The 22,078-nt window shown below is 39.4% G+C and overlaps 2 protein-coding genes and 2 long non-coding RNA genes across 8 annotated transcripts; all 4 read right to left on the bottom strand.

Moving 5' to 3' along the window:
• Window positions 1–979, bottom strand: LOC122774988. Of its 4 annotated transcripts, none has more exons than XR_006361046.1 (4): window positions 915–979; window positions 748–831; window positions 325–446; window positions 1–230 (listed from the first exon to the last, which is right to left on the bottom strand). It is a non-coding gene; the product is annotated as an uncharacterized LOC122774988 (long non-coding RNA). The 4 variants fall into 4 exon arrangements; XR_006361048.1 differs by having other exon boundaries at window positions 939–957; XR_006361047.1 differs by having other exon boundaries at window positions 919–935.
• A 3,644-nt stretch (window positions 980–4,623) lies between these two features.
• Window positions 4,624–12,641, bottom strand: LOC122774698 (probable calcium-binding protein CML21). Its single transcript, XM_044034172.1, has 5 exons — window positions 12,559–12,641; window positions 12,101–12,249; window positions 11,454–11,595; window positions 5,058–5,206; window positions 4,624–4,939 (listed from the first exon to the last, which is right to left on the bottom strand). The coding sequence occupies exons 2-5, from the start codon at window positions 12,239–12,241 to the stop codon at window positions 4,748–4,750; spliced, it is 624 nt and encodes a 207-aa protein (XP_043890107.1). The 5' UTR covers window positions 12,242–12,249; window positions 12,559–12,641; the 3' UTR covers window positions 4,624–4,747.
• LOC122774986 lies at window positions 7,550–9,559 on the bottom strand. The gene is made up of 2 exons (XR_006361044.1): window positions 9,497–9,559; window positions 7,550–9,146 (listed from the first exon to the last, which is right to left on the bottom strand). It is a non-coding gene; the product is annotated as an uncharacterized LOC122774986 (long non-coding RNA).
• Window positions 12,642–17,498: 4,857 nt separating the features above from the next.
• Window positions 17,499–20,905, bottom strand: s100a10b (S100 calcium binding protein A10b). Of its 2 annotated transcripts, none has more exons than XM_044033765.1 (3): window positions 20,731–20,905; window positions 17,839–17,993; window positions 17,499–17,738 (listed from the first exon to the last, which is right to left on the bottom strand). In XM_044033765.1, exons 1-3 carry the CDS (start codon window positions 20,888–20,890, stop codon window positions 17,577–17,579), a joined length of 477 nt encoding a protein of 158 aa, XP_043889700.1. In that variant the 5' UTR covers window positions 20,891–20,905; the 3' UTR covers window positions 17,499–17,576. The 2 variants fall into 2 exon arrangements, with proteins under 2 accessions (XP_043889700.1, XP_043889701.1); XM_044033766.1 differs by lacking the exon at window positions 20,731–20,905 and adding an exon at window positions 20,545–20,594.
• Between the last annotated feature and the right edge of the window lie 1,173 nt (window positions 20,906–22,078).

Raw genomic sequence — 22,078 nt, 5'->3', positions numbered from 1 at the left:
TATCATGGTGAACTGTTTTATTCTTTCTTATTCAGAGCTGAAAGGACAGCATGTTGAATCACAGTGTACAGAGACAATAAAGGTCTGTGTCGTATCAGACGTTTGTGTTACTTTTGACATCCTTTGTTTTCTTTCATATGTTTGGCCATTTTAGCCACACACCCCATAAACTCCTCGAAATTAACAGATTCTTGTTTCTTCTCCTCTTCCGAGCAAGAACATGACTTTGCCTAGGGAACACAGCGATTAATGTCCATGTGAACGGTAAATAAAAAACACATGAATGGGTTATAAATGCTTGTCTAAATGAGTAATTACTCTTACTTTTTTGAATTCTTCACTCATCTCCGACATGAGTTTTTCTTTGCACACCTTTCCATCACATTGATGTTTCTCAAATATTCCCACGATTTGGCGAATGGCCGCTTCCAGAGCCATAGCTGCAGCTGGAGTAAAAGATCAATGATTGCTTCATGTCATAAAAAGAGATGCGGGAGTTACTGTACTTGAAACACATATAAGTTAAAATAAACGACAGGGTTAGGGTTAGACAATGCATTTTCAATTTGACGTTTGATGTCGGTCAGTTAGATTTAAAGGTGGCAGGATTAAAGTATCAGAGGTGGAAATGTAAGCATATAGTAACTGCAATAGCACATAATATAAAAACAATAATCTACAGTTTTGCTTATGAGCTGATCCCAAGAATACCATAGTAAGACTAATTACTTTCCATCAGCTACTCACCTTAGAGTTTATGTTCAGCAAGAGGAGAGAGATCACGTCTGCGTCACCAGCTTGGTCCCAGATTGAGGCAGATGAAGAAAGGTCCTTAATTTATAGGAGCAGACACATGTAATGGACATCAACACATGCAGCGGACAATGTGATGATTAATGTCACAGAAATCTCACCCACTCCCTGTAAACCAGCTTCACCTCTCTCTCTGTGGGACTGGCTTTGCCACATGACTGGGGTAAGGCAAAGGTTTACTTTGTTGACAATACTTGTGATGTGTTCATGCAATCAAGCGTGTGGTTTTTTTTATACAGGTGGATGATTTGTGGATAAGCTTATTGTGGAGAAAATGTGACAAAGTGCATGGAAAGAATAAGACAGTAGAAGTTATCTCAGTGGTTGGTTTAAGCTCCCTTCCCTTTGATTTTACATGAATCAGCATGTTTGTTCCTACGTGCCTCTCTGCCCGATTTATTCCAAAACATCAGATTCGCAGGATTACCAATCCCAGGTGTCGCAAGACCATATAGGGCCAACATATACAGACGAACAACCATTCTCAGTCCAATGTGGTCAATTTAGAGTGTTAAATTAACTTCTGGATGTTTTTGGACATGTGGGAGGAAACCGAAGTACCTGCAGAAAATCCACACACACACACATGGAGAACATTTCATTCACACACTCACACCTATGGTCAATTCATTAATTATGTCCAGTTAACCTCTGCATGTTTTTGGACACGTGGGAGGAAGAACTCTGAGGGAACCCGACCTTCTTGCTTTGAGGACACAGCCACAACACAGTGACTCTTTCTAAATAAATCAATAAAGTATCATGGTGACCTGAGAGCATGTTGAATATCGGGGAGACGAACAACCATTCACACCTTGTCAAATTAACCCCCGGATCCAGAGAACCCGGAGAAAACCCATGCACACACATGGAGAACGTGCAACCTCCACACAGAAAGGCCCCGGACTTGGATTGTTGACACGTTGTATGAGGTTCCAGCTCCTGTGCTGTGATCTTGACCCCGGTGTTGTCCACATATCTCACTGGCTGTAGGTGTAGATCCTGTGAAGGAGGCCACATCTCTGCTTTCCATCTCTCTCCATGTAGAGGTTTGCCACTATGAGAGATACTGGTAGAATTATTTGGGGGATTGGATGCCTTGCTCTGAACCAACGACCCTCTGGTTACTAGCCCAATTCCTTTCCCCTTGGCCATGGGCTGCCTGTATAAACATTCATTATAAAGTAGGTGGTGGTGATGTTGGTTCTGTTGGGGAGGGAAGTAGATGACATTTTCTAGTCATCATCACTGGTTCCGTGGTGGACGTACATATGAAGTGAGACGTCACCTCATATGACACCAAGTTCAGTCTCCTTGGCTTTGTCGCAGTGACTCTGCAGTGTTTGTTGTGTTGTGTTGTTGCCAATGTGCCAATCTGATAGCAGAACCGACATCTCACCTCCTCTCTGTAAACCGGCTTCACCAGTCTCTCTGTGGGACCAGTTTACTTTGTAATTTAAGCAAGTCATGCTCTATTGTGCAGCTTTAGTGAGTTCACAATAGAACATGACTTGCTTAAATTGCCAGAGGTTTACTGGGCTGTTGTCATCAGGGCGTGACTGGCAGCTGAAGGTGGATCCTGGGAGGCAGTTGAAGTTCCCAGAGCACATCACGAGCGCAACACTGAGGCCAGACATGGTCTTAACATCTGAGAGTTCAAAGCAAGTGGTGCTGGTGGAACTAACGGTCCCCTGGGAAGACCGGATTGAGGTGGCGTACAAGCGGATGAGGGCAAAGTATCTTGAGCTGGTAGAGACCTGCAGGTTGAATGTTTGGAGGGCCCGCTTTGGAGAGCCTTGCCTGCAGGGGAGTTCCACGGCAGAGTCTGCACCGGACATTCAGGCTCCTTGGCATCAGGGGGGTTACAGAAAAGGAAAGCCACCAAAAACATCAGTGAGGCAGCAGAGAAAGACTCAAGGTGGCTGTGGATCAAGAGGGGCGATATATGGTGTAGTCGGGGACTGATCAAGCCTGGCTGCAGCTGCACCACTCAAGGTGTTTCTTAAGAATATTCATGCAAAGAAATGTTGGCGCTTTTATGGCTAAAATAAGCCAAAAAGTCCAGATGGACATTTTGAGGCTTAGGTGTTAGAGGGTTAAGTTGCTTCTGGTGGCTGTGCCGGCAACGTGTGAATGGGTATAAAAGTTGTGTGATAGAAAAAGTGCTGCACTATGTGGGAGTGAATGGGCGTGAAAGGGTGAAAGGCAAAAACAAAAACTACCACACAGCTTGGTTTACAATGAGTTACCAGTGGACACAGGTAAATAAATATGAGACCTTCAGAGCACAACTCAATGTTTCCATGTTTGCACATGACACACAGACCAGAGGTGACAACAAAGGAAGCTCTACTTCCTCTAAAATAAATGTTCAAATATGTACTGTTGTATAAGTCATAAGTAAAAGTTTGCTTAAAAACAATCAACTGTATGACTAGTTCATTCAGACTCAGCTGTTTATCACAGGTCTTGTGATGCGATTTTCTTCTCATATATCCCTGTAGCAGCACGCTGCATGTTTTCACTGTGGTGAGCGAGATGGTGATTGAATAAATGCGTCAAAATTGTCACTTTCAGGGGAACTGAGCAGAATTTATGTATAAATACCTGAAATAACTGGGCGTGAAATGAGCTTCTGCTGTTTCAAAGACCAGCATCAGCATCAGCCACTGTCACTGTCTATTTGCATTACAGCCGTTTAAAACAGACAAAGTTTGAAATTGGACTCTTTGCGGTGCATCATAAATGACGGACCTAGTCTTTGAAGAAGTACAAGAAGCTAAAGCCTCATAACCTGTTTTAAAATTCACAGACAACATGTTGCAACTGTGGCGAGTTGAAACACAGCTGCAAGTCACAACCTGACCTGCGACTGTGTGCAGGAATGATTGGACGATCGGGCAGTGGTTAGAGACACAGATGTCATTCTGTGACGGATTTGGTACTGTATGCATTATTACCTTTTGTAGCATCACAGTAACTGAAACAATGATCCGAGTAATAAATGCTGTCAATACTCGACAGTGGATGTAATTGTAATCCCTCGAATCAAGTTCCTTTCTCTTTTCGTCAGTTAAGTTTAGTTCACTATGGAATGAGATTTCATTAAGAGAAATACCATACTGTCGTCTCTGCTAAAAAAGAAAGTGATCACACCTTCTGTCCAATGAAAGTCTAATGAAAGAGACACAAAAGCACAACTCTTATAGCCATAAGACACACCTGAGTGGGCGTGGTCTCAACTGGGCTGTAAAAATGCCAAAAAGTAACACACAGAGACTTAATGTGACTCATAAAGATGGCATGAGACTGCTTCTTAAATTGCAATAAAATAGAAGATAGAAAGGTTTTTAAGTGTAAATCACATGTATTGTTTCATGACAACTCGAGTTTAACTTAATCTGGTTTTCACTCACTGTTGAACGTAAGATTATTCATGCATTAAAATGGGTCCTTTCACAACCTGAAGTCTGTGTTAAGGAATAATCCGGAATAATGCACACATCACTCATCACAGAGTTAAACATTTACCCTGAACGTCAGATTAAAGAGTTTCTGAGCAGACGTTTCATTAAACGGAGCACTGATGGTGACGTGTGCACAGGAGAACACAGTGAGTGATGTCTGCTGAATGATTCATGAGCCCGTGCACATTTCCTGCCACAGCAATGACACCAGATACTTGAGCAGTAAACATGCAGTGATTGCCACAAACAGCCATGGAATCTCCGACAAATCTGGTTTCATGTCTTTTTTACTTTTTTTATTATGACCTGTATTGAAATGTAAATGTGACTGAAAAGTAGCTTAATGAGAGACAAAGACTATGAATGGTGCATGCATGTTTCAAAGACAAAAAAGATTTGTAAATAATATGCAACCAACACTATGTGTATAAGTTATTGTTAACAGCAAACATTTGAAGGGTCTGGATTTAATCTTCACTCTTTGCACCACCTTGTTCACTGCCCTTGTTCTTCTTGCCTCCCCTGCCTGTCTTCTTGTTGTAGTAACATTTGGCCAGTTCAGACACACACCGACAAAACTCTCGAAAGTTGATCTCCCCGTCATGGTTTTTATCCAGCAATGTCATGGCTTGTTCTATGTCATCTGCATTGATGTTTCCCTGGAACAAATAATCTCACAGTTAAATTAGGATTATGAAAATACACAGAAGCACACCAGTGAAGAGGGAATGAGGAGCATTTCTTTGTTTCCATACAACTTTATCCTGAGTATCTTACTTTCAATTCAGGGCTTTGTATTTCTTGCTCCAGCACTTTCTTTAGCTCTTCTTTGTTTAATTGACGTTTCCTGCCTTCATCATCGGCATACTCCAGGAAAATATCGACAATGTTTGTAATAACCTGTTCCAGGCGAGCCATAGCTGCAGCTGGAGACAAACAATCGTTATTTGTTTTACTGATGGATTCAACAGAGAAGCAGGGCAGAATACACAGACTGCAAACATGTGGAAAAAGTGGCACGAGCAACATAAAGTACATCATAAGCATAGATAAAAGACAGCAAATCCAAAGCAGCACAAAGTTGGTTGTCAAACATTTGAGGTTACATACGTCAAGGAGTTACGTTTTAAAAATAGCAGGAAAAATAACAGTGTTTATAGAGTTTATAGACATTCTGTCAGTCTGGCTTAAAAGCTTCTATTTTCTTTCCCAGAATAAGATTTCCTCCCCTCCGTAGGCTTCAGTGCTCACCTTAGAGTTCCTGCTCACCAGGTGAAGAGAGATCACTTCTGTGTCGCCAGCCTGCTCCCAGAGACTGTTGTCAGACTCGGGGGTGAAAGAGTAGTACTCATGTGGACAGAAACACACATACATTCACTCATCAGCAGTGATTCATGCCTGGGTAATGAACCAAGCTCCACCCTAACCAGACTCACTAACAGATGTGCCATAAAATACTGTAAAAATAGCATTGTATTTAGTTGTATTCAGTTGTATGTAGATTTGCAGTGTGTGTGTGTGTTATTTTACAACTGCAGAAAACCAGAGTAAATGTAAAGGTTACAAAGGAGACAAAAGGTTACAATTCACAACATTAATGCCATTCCAACCCTAGAAGGGCATGAATGTTGTGAATTGTAACCCTTTATCTCTTTAATGTCTGTAAACAGTTCTAAACATAAAGACATATGAAATATCTTTAAAGATTAGCAAAGAAAGGAAGTCTTGCCATTTGTAAACACAGAGGAAGTTATGAATACACAATTTGGCATAAAAGAACATAAACTTTTTAAATGAATGTGTAACTTTGTTTCTGACGTGGCCGTGTGACTGATGAAGCGACTGTAAAAGGTCCACTTCAGTTCAGTTGATTCTGCTGAGGCTTGTGAGTGTCTCGACTGTGTGTGCAGCTCAGATCTGACGTAAGTCGTTCCCATTCATTCTGCTATGCTGTTACATAACTCCACCATTTTCCATTTCTCTGTTCCAAAGCTGCTGAAAGGCAGCATTTTTCTCCTCTGCCCTCTCTCGCCTCCTGCCAAGTCCCGTTTTCAGCTCCATTCAAACCGTTTAGGGCGAGCTTCTCTTTACATAGACCATATTACTTCCAACTTATTGAAAACTATCAGATTCTCCTTGCAGGGGATGGAAAGAAAACAGAGACGGAGGATCATGTGCCGTTCATTACAAAAAAAGTGCAGCGTTCTGCTCTCGGTTGGGTAGGGTATGAGTTACAGTTTCACTGCAGGGGAGTTTGTGTGTCTGTGCAGTGGTAAGTCTGACCACCATGACCCTCCAAACACGAGGATTTGAAATAGCTTGAAAGTCCTCTTCATATATGTTAATGCCGTGTAAATGCAAGCCAAACCAACAACAGCTACAGGGCGTTCAAGTGAGAGCATGCAGTGTTTGTAACATGTTATATATATATATATATACATATATATATATAAAAATTTGCTATTAAATTAATTAATTAATTTTTCAAATCTAGGTTTTTATATGTTTTTTTCTGTTTCTGATTATTATTGTCCAATTTTTATCGCTTTGACACCAATGGTCAATTTAGAGTATACAATTTACATAATCTCCATATTGCATGTTTTATTGGACTGTCGGAGGAAGCTGGAGAACGTGGAGAAAACCCACGCACACACGGGGAAAACATGCAAACTGGACCCCGGGTCTTCTTGCTGCAAAGGCAAGAGTGCTAACCACTACACCAACTGTGTGGCCACCTTAACCTCGTACACAATATTAACATCTGGATTCAGAGTCTTTACTCTAAAGCAAAATTTACATGTATGGCTCCTACAGGTGGGACAATTAAGAAACAACAATCTGTGGATAAAAGTACAAAGAAAATATGAGCTAGGCTATTTAGGACAGTTTGCAAGAAAAGTTACAGGTTTTCAGCTTGTTTTTGACAACAGACGTCAGACTCTACATGTGAAAGATGAAATATACCGGGACTCTGACCAGGTTTCTGGATCCATTTTAGTTCACTTGCAGAAGCTAAAGAGTCCCAAACAAGTGAATGTAACCTAAAGGATACGTTAGGTCAGGGGTGTCAAACTCATTGTAAGTCAGGGGCCATATACAGAGCTGTCTGATCTCAAGTGGGCCATACGAGTAAAATAATAACAAGAACTCCAATGTTTTCCCTTTGTTTTTACATTTAATTAATCTTTTCACATGAACAATCTGAACGTTATGCTTAAGTTTACCATTTACACATGTGCATTACAACTTAAAGATCACAGTGAATCTACAAAAGGCACAACACATTTATTCACAGGCATCTGGGATTTAAAAGTTCTAGTATTTCACCTATGATTACAACATGTCAAGATCTAGAAATGATTTCACTGCACATCTCTGTAATATTCCTGAAAGTGGGAGCAAAGAAAAACTGTACAACATTTTAAACATCCTGCGAAAGTCTTGGATTGAGCTTCACTGAAAACACAGAACGCTCTCAGCACCGACGTCTACTGAGAAAGCTCAGGGGCCTTGGTGTGAGAACATCTTAGTACTGGTGTCCAAATAACTTGTTGAAAGTCTTATAACTTTCCACTTTCCTCAACAACAAGACTAAAAACAAGCTTTCTACAATGAGAGAGGATCAACAGCAACCAAAAATACATGGTAAACCCCAAATGACTCACCACTTTACAGAAAGAGCGGGAGGAAAAAGTGAGGAGTATCCCGGCAGAGAGCTCTCCTCCCTTCCTCAGTCAGGTTCAGCCTCTGAGCTCTGGAAGGCGCTACAACTAAACATGTATATAAAGATAACGTCCTTCATTCCAAGTGCAGTAAGTCTTTTTTTAACTCCACAAAGTGACCACTAAGCTTTTAATCCACAGCAACAGTAAAAAACAGGTGTCAGTGTCCGTTTTATTGGTTTCTTGTATACTGTATATATATTTTTTCCTCTTTTTCACATCTGTACTGATTTGAACTGTGTTTGTCCCCTTTTATGACTTTATGTTGGTGAGTGGAAGGCAAGTTTTCACTTTCACATTTTTCTTTTGCTAAATGTTTATGTTAGGACCAGGCCTAGGGGAAAACCTGATCACAAATAGGACTCCCTTTTTCCAATGTCCCAATAATTTTACGTAAACAAGTAAAACAAACCATTTCAACGGTTTATTTAAAACAAGCATAACAAGTCTGCTGGTTCAAGTCGGCCTGTTATATTTGAACTGCAGCTCCCAGGATGCACATTTTTAAATGACTTTAAAAAAACATTTTCTGTCAGAATGATTGACCACATGTGACGGCCAACCATGACACACATACCTGGAAATGCTTTTCCTTAAAATAACATTAATAAGTCGGGCTCTTGTTTCGCGACAGTTCACGCTCGCAGTTGTGTTACATTTTGTTTTGACAAATGAGCCAAAGAGATTTAGAATAACTGTAAAGAAAAGTTGTCTCTCTCCAAGAATGGTAAAACAACTTCCTGCTGGCAGTCACAGAGCATTACATTACATTATTAGTACTCAAAACTTCAGGTTTCTCTACCTTTTGGTATTTACAAATGAATGATGTTATACCTGTAAAATATCTCGGCAAGCATTGACAGAAGAAGCAACTAAACCTGAAATGTCACTGAATTCTCCATTACGTGTGTTCAGAAAATCTCGAGGGCAGGTGATCTGCCAGGCTGTCTGAATTGTTTCATGGAGTTTCAGGACATCTAGTGGTGGATTTGTGTCAATACAGCACTTACTTTAGTCTTCCACAAAAGTCAAGAATCTGTGAGTCTGATACTGTTACCGGCGCCAGAGCTAGGGGTCTCTGGTCCGGCAGCATGAGCCCCTCAGGCAGCGTGCACTGAGCGGCTGAGCTACGTATAAATACCTGTGGATCCAAACACACAACACGAGGGCTGTTAGCTTCTGCTACTGCTGCTCGGTATGTTTATTCTCTGCACAAGCGCCGAGCACATCACATTTCATATATACAACATTGCAAACATCATACCAATGACTTTCAGAATATTATTAACAGACAATAACTAGTAGCCAGCAACGTTTAAGGTCGGAACGGCTCTCACACACACATATATACACTCATTCTTGTGAAGTGAACACGGCAATAAAGTACATATTTAAACATAATACAATGCTTAGCTCTACTTCATAGCTTCGCTTATATGTTGTTACATAGTTGAACTGAACAGAACTGTACAAATAGTACATTTTACATACCTGTGGATCCAAACACACAGCACGAGGGCTGTTAGCTTCTGCTACTGCTGCTCGGTATGTTTATTCTCTGCACATGCGCCGAGCAAAGCAGAGCAGAAGTCGTTTGCTTGGACCCACTGGTGTTATAGCACCCTCTACTGGTGCAAAGTAGTAGTGCTTTCTGCAAAACTGTTTTTGTAAAGGTTCAACTATTACAATGAAAAAGATAATAAACTATATGTGGCTATTTCGGACCCACTACACTACTGTCAGTTTAATTTCTGTTATTTTTTTTGTTTTTTCTCTCCACTGATGCCTAGTGTTTGCTCATTGTGTGAATTGTTGGGTTTCTCTGCTCTCCATGATATTGCCTATAAGATAAGATAAGATAGTCCTCTATTTGTCCCGCAGTGGGGACATTTACATTGTCACAGCCGCAAGACAGTAAAGATAAAGACAATAAATAATAAACATGCACTACCAAAAAAAATAAAATTACAATATAAGAAGAAATTAACCCTTAGACTATAAACAATTAGTTGAAAATAGAATGTTGAATGTACATTATAGACAGCAGAATATGGCCTTGATATTTACAACATAAATAGTATATGTATGTACTGTGCCTTGAGAGTAAAAAATAGAATTGAATTGAATTGAATTGAAACATGTGTGTCTTGTATGTTTGAAGCCTTGACACACACCAGAAACTGATTTTTTTTACAAAAAAGGTTATCATCTTCAGTTTAGCTGTAGGCGACTGGACTTAACACTTCTCATTCAAGAGGCTTCTTCAGTTCAGTTTGATGGAAACAACAGAGGCTGAATACCTGTCTGCCCTCTGTGAACAACAGACAATGAAAACTGCCACCAGGACCCACCCCTGACACCTCTTACATTCTGTGTCTGTGTGGCTGCCATCAGGACCCAGGACACAGAGGAGGAGAACCACAGCATCTGAACTCAGCCTGACTCAACTGCGCACACACAGGACTTTATCTTACCTTAAGCATTTTAGTTGTGATCAGTCACTGCAGACTGTTTTATGTTTACGCTTGTTTAGATGTCTCATGTCCTGTCTGTGTCCTGTGTGGTGCTCTCTCTGTGCCTTTTAATTGCCCCTCGGGGGCAAATGAAGTGTTTTGGATTTGAATTTGAATTTGACAGTTAAGCTGAATTTTTAGAGAGACAACATGTAAAATAATGTATTATTTTTATTTGTATAGTTCCTTCCACACAAGTGTAGATTGAAACAATATAAATACACCTAGACATGATTTAGAAGTAAGAAAGCGTTATAACTTACTATGTTAAACAAATTGGCTCGGTCTGATAGAGAACACTGTGGAGTGGACTCAGTGGACGTAAAAATGAAAAACCCCAGAATAAGTCTCTTACATTCTATATTCACAATTTATTCTTGTTAAACTCCATCACTGTGCTGCTGTTGTTGTTAATGTAAAACAATGTAGATATTGTAGCCTATTGTAATAGATGACCTGATGAAACAGACATTATATATTATATTTATAAGGTTACTGTTATGATTCTAAATTCACCTGATGGTTTTCCGCACAGTCTTAAAACTGAATACAAAATGATATTAAGGAGAATTGTATGTCATTTAAAAAAGGAGTGTTAATGCTGTTAATATTTCAGATGGGTTTGATGCATACGTGCGTTTTTCAGGTTAATAAATCAATAATGTGTCCGTTGAACTTTTGCCCTGAACTACAGACTGAAAACTGGATGACTCCAGATAACGAAACCAAACTTAATGAGCTAAATGAGAGACAAAAGACTCAGAATATCACATCTTGCATGCATGTTTCGTAAAAAACAGACTTGAGCTTTATTAAAGATTTGCAAATAGATTGATTGTGTGTCACACGTCATCTACAGCGTGCATATGTCATGTTTTACGTGGATTTGAATCTTCAGTTGTGTCATGTCTTTGTCGTCGTGTTTTGGTCCTAGTTTTTCTTGCCTATTTTCTTGTTGTAGTAGGATTTGAGCAGCACAGACACACAGCGAGAGAACTCTGTAAAGTTGATCTCCCCGTCGCTGTTTATGTCCACCGTCTTCATGGCTGCGTCAATGTCGTCTCCACTGATTTTATCCTGCAACAAGTAATCGTACAGTTAAAAGATGATTATGAAATACACATGTATGAGTTGTGTCTAAGGACCTTTTTATCAGTGTTGTACAAATTTCACATCTCTGTACTTTACTTAGAGTTGGTATTATGGTCTGTATTTATATAGAGTTTTTTTCTAGTCTTGATGAGCTGCTTTACACTACAGTTTTGCCATTCACCCATCTTTCATACTCATTCACACGCTGCAACATGGAGTTAAGTGTTTTGCTTAAGGACAGACATAGACTCGCAGAGCCAGGAATTGAACACACAACCTTCCAGTTGAAAGGCAACTCCACCTACCCCTGCGCTACCATGGCTCAATCCTAACTCCTCACTTGTTTTTAAAACTTTTACTTCTAAAAACTTAAGTACATTTTATATCAGAAAGTTACTTTTGATACTAAAGTCATATAAATGCCATAAATCTAGACACTTTAAGGTACTTTATACAAGACTGATTTTTATGAACATGTCACATTGCTTACTTTTAATTCAGGGCTTTGTATTTCACGTTCCAGCAATCGCTTCAGTTCGTCCTTGTTTAACTGACGTTTCTTGCCGTCATCCTCGGCGTACTCCAGGAAAACCTCCACGATGTTTTTGATGGCCTGTTCCAGGCGATTCATAGCTGCAGCTGGAGACAAAAACATGTTATTGTGTTTTCACAGATTAATTGAGAGGCAAAGTATATCATTAAGTAGGTCTGAAGAGTGTTCAACTCAAATATCTCAACAATAATGACATGGAGGATGATGAAAACAAACATTTATGGACTTAAATGCAAAATACCAGCAGGAGTGGACAGTTGTTTGAAGTTACACATCTGTAACTTCAATAAATGTTTAGAAAAAAAATACAATGAAATTGATCATGTGGCCAGATTATACAGATTCTGTTAGTTTGGCTTAAAAGCTTCTTTCCCACCACAAAACTCAGTGCTCACCTTAGAGTTTCCTGCTCACTGAGTGAAGAGAGATCACGCCTGTGTCACCAGCCTCGTCCCAGATACAACACTGCGTTTGTCAGTCTGAGGGGAAACTTATAGCAATCCTCTGGCACGCACGCACACACACACACACACAAGTGATAATGTGCCACACCTAAACCAATCACTCACGGCTTTTTAAGCTCGGCTTTTTAATTAATGTTTATGCAGTGTCTGTGTGTGTATGTACTTGTATTTGTTATCTCTTAACAAATTGTTCTAATGGAGACCAAAACCTGGTCCTAACAAGGCAGAACCTCATTGATTCTGAGGCATTGGTTAGGTTTGGGGCTAAGATTTGAATTGTGATTTGAAATCAGTGCAGTTCCTTACAAAGAAAAGCTGTGCAAACCTGTGTAGTTTTATTGGTTTGTATGTTTGTTTATTTGTTTGTTTTGAGTTGTTTTATTGATTGAAGAATTGCTGTGTAGCTTCAGAATACATTAGTATTTGGGTTAAGTAGGTTAAGTATTTGATTTTGTTTTCCATTTTCATTTCGGGGTGAAACGGAGACTAGCAACAGAATTGTGAAATCTCATGAAGCAGTTGTGATTCTTACTCACTTACTTATTTACTTAAACTTACAGCGATGTTTTCGACTGTTATTGACAAGTGAGCCGAGATGAGACGGATAAGAAAACCTGTAAAGAGAGATGTGCTGTATGTCTGTCCATGTGAAACTAGAACAGAGCAATCTGTCAGCACTTAAGGTGTGGGGTTCAGGTTTCTCTGCCTTCTGGTATTCACAATGTTAATGTAGGCAAAGGGTGTTAAAAAGTACTGCATATGTTACATGTAATTATAGCCTTAAGTCTTTCTAAATATTCAGGTAAATACTGAAACTGCTAACCTGAAACCTGAAGTTTCAAATCTGTGCTAATGCACAACCTAACCTAACCTAACCTGCCCGACAGTATTACGACATCTAGTGTTGAATTGATCACTTCACCTCAACTTGAAGGTGAAGCACTGAAACTCAAAACATGTTTAGTTTGTCCATTGTGGGCTACTGTAAAAACATGTTGGTCCAAAACGGCGGCCTCCACAGAGCTGACCTGGTTCCGGATCCGAACAACAATTTATACAAGCAGGTCACAAAGAATTCCACCTTAGACCTTTAAAGCATCAGTTCATTCATCACGGACTTCAGTACTTGCTGTGATTTTAATTAAAGCAATAGCAAAACAACTGTACTGTGTATGAAGTGATTCAAGTGCAAGTGTCTTGAAACTGTTTTCTGTACTGTAAGTTAAAATCGGGAGTGACAACATGAATTCATTATTACTATTACTATTACTATTGTGACAGGGTTAACAAGTGATTTGTCAACGATTGTCTTGGATAGCTCCTATTGGTGCAGCTTACACTGCGTTCACAGATAAAATTGTACTTTTTCTTTGTTCTATTGGGGAAAAAAAGGCAGATAAAGGTTTTAGTGCATGTTTATAACTTTGATGTGTGACTGACGGTGACGGAAACAAAGATTCAGATTCAAATTCTATACCTACTCATCTCCAATTGCATTCAGTTGGACAAAAGTGACATTGTTCTATCACACAGTGAGCATTTGTGTCTTTCAAAAGACAGAACAAAACATATTTGTTTGGGTTGACTTTTTAGTATCCTAGAGTGATTTTACCTTTGACAAAATGTGAGTCTTTGAATTCATATTATTGGATTCAGACACGTGTACAAGTGGGCAAAAAGCATCCAAATATCACACCGTGTCAAAACGACTCCACATTTTAGCGTCATCGGCCAGTTCACTGAGAGAAGAACATGAATGGAGACTTGTGATAGAGTTGTGTTGTATCCTGAAACAGTTGTGACCCTTGCCCTTTCAGCGATGTTACACAGTGTTTTAACAAATGAGCCTCTGTAAAGAGGAGGGTGGGTCATTGTCAGTCCACATGGAAATGTGGACAAACAAGTTCTAAACATGGAAGCTGTCAGTCACAGAGCAGTGGGGGAATGTTGATTGCACAATAACGTGCATATCTTCTCCGTTCAGGTTTCTCCAGGCATTCACAAAACAATGTAGACAGATGTTAATTAAATTGTACAATATGACAATAATTGCTCTTTGTATTTGTATTTTGCATGTAATGTGTAATTGCATGTAAGGAGAGCAGGAGAAACCACACCCTCAATCTTGTACTGACATATGGTCAGTCTTGTATAAATGATTATAAATTATTAGATACTTGAGTAAAAGTACAAGTATCTTACCAGAAAAGAGTTGTCTGTCAACTGGAAGGTTGTGGGCTCAATTCCTGGCTCTGCTAGTCTATATGTGTCCTTGAGCAAGACACGTAGCCCCATGTTGCAGCGTATGAAAGATGTGTGAATGGGTGAATGGTTAAAACTATAGTGTGAAGCAGCTCGTTGAGACTAGAAAAGCTCTATATAAATACAGACCATAATACCAACTCTTCTTCTTCTGATTTTATTTGGTAGTAACGAGTAACAAAGATAGTTAGAGGAAATGTAGTGGAGTAAAAGTAAAAGTTGCTCGAAATGCACATAAAGTAAAGTACAGATATGTGAATTTTGTACTTAAGTGCAGTAACAAAGTATTTGTACTTTGTTACATTACAACACTGTATACAGAAACTGTAAATATGTTCCCCCTAATCCCTCTCCTATCACTAACCACTATTTACAGTAGTAACATTTAATTGTACAATAATGAACAAAAAATACCACTATAGTCTGTGCCTGTCTGTTAATACTACTGATAACTTTCAAGGAGACAGTGCCACATGTCAGAAGTTACCTGTCTTGATTTTACACCCACTCTCATAGATTGATATTGAAAGAAGAAAGTGGTGAATCAGAGGCGAGTATAGCACCATGGTTTAACTCCCATTTTGTTAGCACAGGAGCTTTAGAAGCTACTGAAGCACCAGATGTGCAGTTACACAACAGATCTCCCTGAATGAACATCACTATAGTATCGTCATCCAAATCATCAACTTGCCAGTGAGATCCCACCTCCACCAAAGTGTTTGAAGATGTCTTTCCCTTTAATTAACAGCACCATATAAACCATAATCTGGTTAAAAACTGGATATGTATCACAAGGATGTTTTAGCAGATTACTGACCTATATCCAAGCTTCCCTTCATTTCTAAAATCCTAGAAGAGGCAGTTGTAAATCAGTTATGTCAATATATGCGCAGTAACAGCCTGTTTGAGGATTTCCAGTCAGGTTTTAGATTACATCATAGAACAAAAACAGCACTAACCTCAAATAATGGTCTAGTCTATAATTATCCAGTTACATCTTAGTGTGGCATTTGAGACTGGAGCAGACTCTTGGGATCTCAGGTACTGCCCTCTGCTGGTGGAAATCATACTTATGATTACTTACTTACTGAAAAAGTGGTTGCATGAGACACCCTCTCTGAAACGTAGGTAGCTCAGGTTAACATGAACCATCCCTTAATCCTGGAGGAACTCACACTCACTCCTTCACACTCAGAGTATGAATATGACATTAATACATGATAATAATCTTGTTCTTTCTCTCCATTAGTTGGAGAGATGCTTTTCTTGCAGGTGACCCCATGTTTTGGTTCATTTGAACATTTTTGTAGAAAGTGCTCTGTGATTACAATTTCGATATAAGAGCTAATTGTAATTGATATCATGAAACTGATTAAGTTCTGAATTAAAGGTCCAGCTTTGGAGAATTTTACTATCACTCTGTATTATTATATTAACTATAATTCATCTAAACATAACCAATGAACCGCTTTTGTTTTGTCACCTAAGAATGAGTTCTTCAGAAGAGTGGAGCCTCCTCAACCATGTTGCACGACCACATATTTACTGTTGCCCAGAACAGACAGTACAAACACAGACGGTAGAAAAAGGTCCTCCCATGTGTTGTCATGTAACCTATAACCTGTTGTCAGTACTCCTCTCTGTGGGAGAATATGGAACTTCACCACTAGGTGTCACTAAATGTGGCACACTATACCTTCCTTGAAGACAAAGACGCACATAACCACATACAGGACAAACCAGTACTTGGGACAAACCTTGCAAAGCAACAGGACAAAACAAGACACTGGTGCAGAAAACACACGACCACACCCACTGTTCAGAGCATACAAGGATAACACTGGAATGAACATGTTTTGCCTAAATCTAACATTCATCATTAATGATCCAATCATCCTGCATTGATTTCTTGAAAATGTTTCTTTTGTGCACTGACAATGTGCAACTGTATTTTTCTTTTAAACTGACAAATGACTGTGTATTGTTTTATTTATGCTAATGGTGTACTCTTTTTATTTTATTCTTTTGTGAAGTATGCATCTTCACAGTGATCCATCCTGAGATCTGCTGCTGAATGTCAACTATCACATAAATGGAACATAAAACACTGTAATAGTCTCCTTACCTTTTTGTTGTTCAGTGATTTACAGGCATCAGCATACCATATCTCTTTTGGTTGCACTTGACCTTTAATTAACCTATTTATTAAGGTACTATTTTCTTGCTTAAATCTATGAACTTCCACGTTAGCTATTGTGTTTCGGGATAAAAGCAAGCAATGAGCTTTGGGTTCCACACCCTATCCCGTGAGCTCATGACATAGAGGAAAACACCCAAATCCAAGCCTTGAAGCAGACATGTCTGATAGCAGCACATACTCATATTGAACTGTTTATATATTGTACAAAAACTGCTGCCCTAGCTGAACTATCGCAAGAGGATTTATGAGTTGAATGATGTGCATCAGATGTGAAGTCATCAATATTCTCAGTACTTTCTGAAGTATTTTTCTGGCACTAGCAGAGGTCTTCTCGACTATAGCAGGTCCAGCAAGAATGTGAAGTCTTGTGTGTGACATATACAGAAATAAAACAAATCAAAGGCAAAAATGGTTTTAGAGGTACTTTAATTGGGAGTCTTGCACATTTTTGGTACAAGAAAATAAAAACGTCATTACTATTTGCCCATCACTTCTTGGCCTTGACCTGTTCGATGGCCACTTGAGCCCTCTCACAGGTCGCTGAAAGACCAACCACCAGCCGCATGAATTGTTCAAAGTTCAACTTATCAGTCTTGTCTTCATCCAAATCTTTCATGAGTTTGTCCAAAAAATGTGGATTTTTCTGGGTCTGAAAGAGAATAAACGAGAGACAAGTTATGCATGGAGATTGATGGACACTCAGGACAGAGATTAGATGGGATGAGAGACAGTCGCTGGGTGATCCTTACATGCAGGAAGGAAGGCACCTCTTTCTCCATTAGTGTTTTCAGTTGTTTCTTGTTTAAATTCCAACCATGGCTGTCTTTACTGCCATAGTTGTGGAAAATGTTAATCAGGCCCTCCATGATTCTTTCCAACTCAGTCATGGCTGCAGAATTTGGTGCTGAAATGAGAAAAGACGGATCAGCAAATTAATTACTAATTGGATGCTTTATGCTGCTATCGTTTCAGCTTGGCCCAGTGAGCATTTATAAAACATGCTTCGATCTCTATCTGTACTTGGACCATCTACAACATGCAAACCTCATTTATATTTATTTTTTATTGTAACAATTATTTCACCATGTCCCATCAAATGCTCACTGATAACAGTTCAGTTAAAATAACACACAGCACGTACTGTATACAATACATGAAAACAAATCCAGTTCAGTTCAAACAGTTGCAGTTCTTACACGTAGGGCTGGGTATCACTTGAATTTGATCAATTGTGGTTTCAATTCCAATTTTGCCAGTTCCAGTTCCTAGCTCATATTAAAATACACGTGTTGCGACAGTGATGCGTGACTTTGATGTGCAAGGTCCTGGCAGATACATATAAAACAATTGTAAGTGGCCACACCCTGTCCTTGCAGTATTATACATATAATCCTTTATTACAGAATCAAAATTAAACGTTTACTCATACCCGGCCGGCACATGGTATTCAATTCGACTCCAGTTCTGATTCTTAATTCCCAGCCCTAATTACGGCCTTTTAACCAATAATGTAATAATAATAATAATAATAATAAATGTTCCTATGGTTAACCTTTAAAGTTCTATCCAAATCATTCTGTGAGCAGGGTATAAGAAGGTCTCTTTCCCCAGGTCTGTGCAAACCCTTGGAACCTGCTAAGAAAAGCACTTGGTAGAGTGAAGCTGCACACTCCTCTGCTCTGTGTCAGGAGGAGACTAAGGGCGAGGCTACTAATTCCTCAAGTATACAGTGATGAGTACGGGAGCAAATAATGTTGCTGATTTTTCAGCCTCTTGCGTAAGATTTAAAGCTGCACCACATCTCTGAGCCACATGTTTTTCACAACATGCATTGTTTCTATCATAATAATCCTTGATTCAGCAGCCAGGCACAAGTCATGTATGCTTTGGTCATTAGAAAAGGCCCAGCTAACGAAAAAAACAATATCTAAAATTAATATAGGTTATCATGACGGACTGACTGGCCCTCAAAAAATGATGGAAAAAGAATAGAGACGGGGGTGGAAGCCTGCTGCTTGCTTTTGCTGCAAACATACCATGGTTGCTCCGGTAACCGGCATACAGGTCAAGGGAAGGTGAGGGTGGAGTCTGTCTGGGCGGAGCCTGTTGAGTGGCTAGTGGGAACTCAAAATGTTTTTTGAACTACAATTCTTTCAAAATTCATCAAATGGCCCTAAAAGATCTCAATTATTGCTGGTCTTGATATTTTTGGCCCTCAACGTGTGCTCAAAATGTAAGTGAAAGAGAAAGAAAAAGATGATAATACAGATACAATAGGGCCTTCGCACCAGTCTGTGCTCAGGCCCTAAATAAAGAACGGTCTGCAGCTTTAGCCAGCTAAATTATCGCCTGTGAGGTTAATTTAACATGATCATGGACTGGAATCGACCCCTGCTTTGTTAATGAAACAAAAAAAGAGAACAAGCACTGCCTGTTTTCACGAAAAATAAAGATAAAACACGAGACATACTTCATATGTGTACTGAGCAATGCTTAAAAGCAAGCAGACCCATCCCAGCCCAGCGTTAGCACAGTGTGTGTAAACTGTGTATGCACAATTCTTATAAAAACAACCCCATATCCTGTTTACTCCACTTCAGTATTTAATGTGTGTGAAGTATGTTTTCAGTGGCCAATTTACTCATTCAAAAAAAAAACATGTACAAGGTAGAAGAGACATGACATTAAAAATAATCCAAAATTTCATGTATTATCTACAAATGTGCTCTTTTACCAATGGGTTGTGGTGATTTGTCCTCTGTAACAAAAAAGTGAGTGCCTATAATAAACATTGGTCCAAAATAACCTAAAACATTTAGCATGTACAGGTGTTTCCCTCAATAACATGCTAAAACTGCGAACATGCAAACAAATACTTAGTTCCGCTTCTTTGTAAGCTTTTTTAAATTTAGCTTAAAGCTAGCCAAAAGCCTGAACATTTTCAATTTGGTCGTTAGATAAATAATGTGATATGTTTGAAAAATGTAGTTAATAGCTAGAAAACCCTGAGTTGTTTTTATAATATTTGTCGCATAAAGTTACTTGTAAGCAGTTGAAAAGCGTTAGTGTTGTGTGTGTGTGTGTGTGTGTGTGTGTGTGTGTAGCTCCATATTGTTAAAATCATACATAGTATTTCACCCGACACCTTTCAGGTTATTAAGTGAAGATGTCAGTGTTAGTTTAACTGGCGCTCTGAACAAATTCTTTGAACGTTATTACTCATCATTTCCTGGCACATATATGGAATTCTTATCTGTGTGGTCCCACACTACCACTCCCTTCACGTTAAACTATTTTAGGTCAAGTTGTAAGGGAACAGCCCTGTGGAAAAAGAACATAACTAGAGGGGGGAAAGCAGGAGGCTTGTCGCTACTTGTCAGAAGATGTACACGTCATGTGCCCCCACCCAAATATAACAAGAAACTATACATTATAACTCAAAACAAGCGACTCACAAACGCAGCCCCTGCAGCCTCCAAGACTCTCACACGACTCAGTCACTGAAACTGTGTCAAATACATACTTTTTTTTAATAGAAAGTCACGTTTTTATACATGATCTCGTGCGGAAGAACGCGCGAGACAACAATGTCAGACAGAGAAGGACGCGTTCAAATAATTCAACAACAGGGATGAACTTACCAGGATACGAGTGAACAGAGCTAGACCGTGGTACGAGGATTCCGTGAAGAGTGCAGGGCCTCGGTGAAAGTTTATTCAAGCTTTTATAGTCAGCTGACAACGCCCAGTGTGGGAGGGAGCGAGGAAGGGGTGAGAAAGACAGCGAGACAGACGGAGCCATGGGAGAGAGACAGGGAGAAACGCCTTGCACAAATACCATCCGACGTGTTAGTCCGTTTATCACCACCAAAAAGAAACAGAAATGGACCTTCAGGTTTTAAATATGACACTTTCGAGTCATATTTTATTTCCCACTGAATTCAAAAGTGAAGTCATTTCCTGAACAGTGACGTGTACTGTGGCATCAGCTCAAATTACACTGCATTTAAAACAACAGAGTTATTGATCATTATTGTTTAATTCTTGTGAATTTGGCAGGTATTCAAATTCAGCTGGTTTTACATAATAATTTCACATTTACCCTTTTTTTAACCTGCCTTGGGCATCAGTTGCGCGTGCATTGCATTCTCTAAAGTATGTTGTCTTGTGTACTATTGTCTCCTATAGTGATGTGCCCTTTGCCTGGCTGCAATCAACCTTTCCTTGTGGCATAATTAAGTTGGATGATGATGTCTATGTTCCAAACAAAAATGGGAAACCATGACATACATGTCATATTAATCATTATTGTCACTGAAGCAGCCAGGGTTTTTATACCCCTGCCTGAGGAAATACCGTTGTCAAACACAGCTTTGTCTCTGAACGAACAATCTGTAGAATTAGTTATTGAATTAGTTAGTGATTACATTTCAAGCCTTCTCACCTGCTTACAAACAGCATACTCATATAAAAATGTTTTGACATTAAGTGTAAAACAGTTAGGGCATAGTTAACATCCAAGCCTTTATTTGACTAAGGAAATTTAGTTTAGTCAGGAACGCCCTGTTGACACTGACAGTAACACCTGGAAGCTGTCCAGAACGATCTGCTGGTCACGGAGCTGCTCCACTGAACAGCTGCATGTTACATTTTACCGGCACTTTATTTTTATTGATTCATACAGTGATTGAATGTGAAAATACAACTTTCCTTATCTTTGACCTCCTCACAGAGGATGGACCACAATTACAATTAACGACATTATGAATCAAACAGCAGTATTACCTTCAGGCATCTGCAAACTTAGCCCAGTGTAATAGATCTAAACACCTGTCCATTTTCCTCCTGCTATGAGTAGTATTTGAACTGCACTATATTATCTTGTCTTTTCCTAAGCTTTTAAGAAAGCGCCACACCCCACTAAACAAATGGCCTGATGTTTTTTTTTTAAACAGACCCACGTTTGACAGAAAAAAGAACCAATACAATA

This window comes from Solea senegalensis, linkage group LG9 (assembly GCF_019176455.1).
Source record: "Solea senegalensis isolate Sse05_10M linkage group LG9, IFAPA_SoseM_1, whole genome shotgun sequence".
NCBI classification, from domain to species: Eukaryota; Metazoa; Chordata; class Actinopteri; order Pleuronectiformes; family Soleidae; genus Solea; species Solea senegalensis.
Note: the sequence above shows the minus strand (reverse complement) of the source record. Positions and strands in the feature narration are given on the sequence as shown.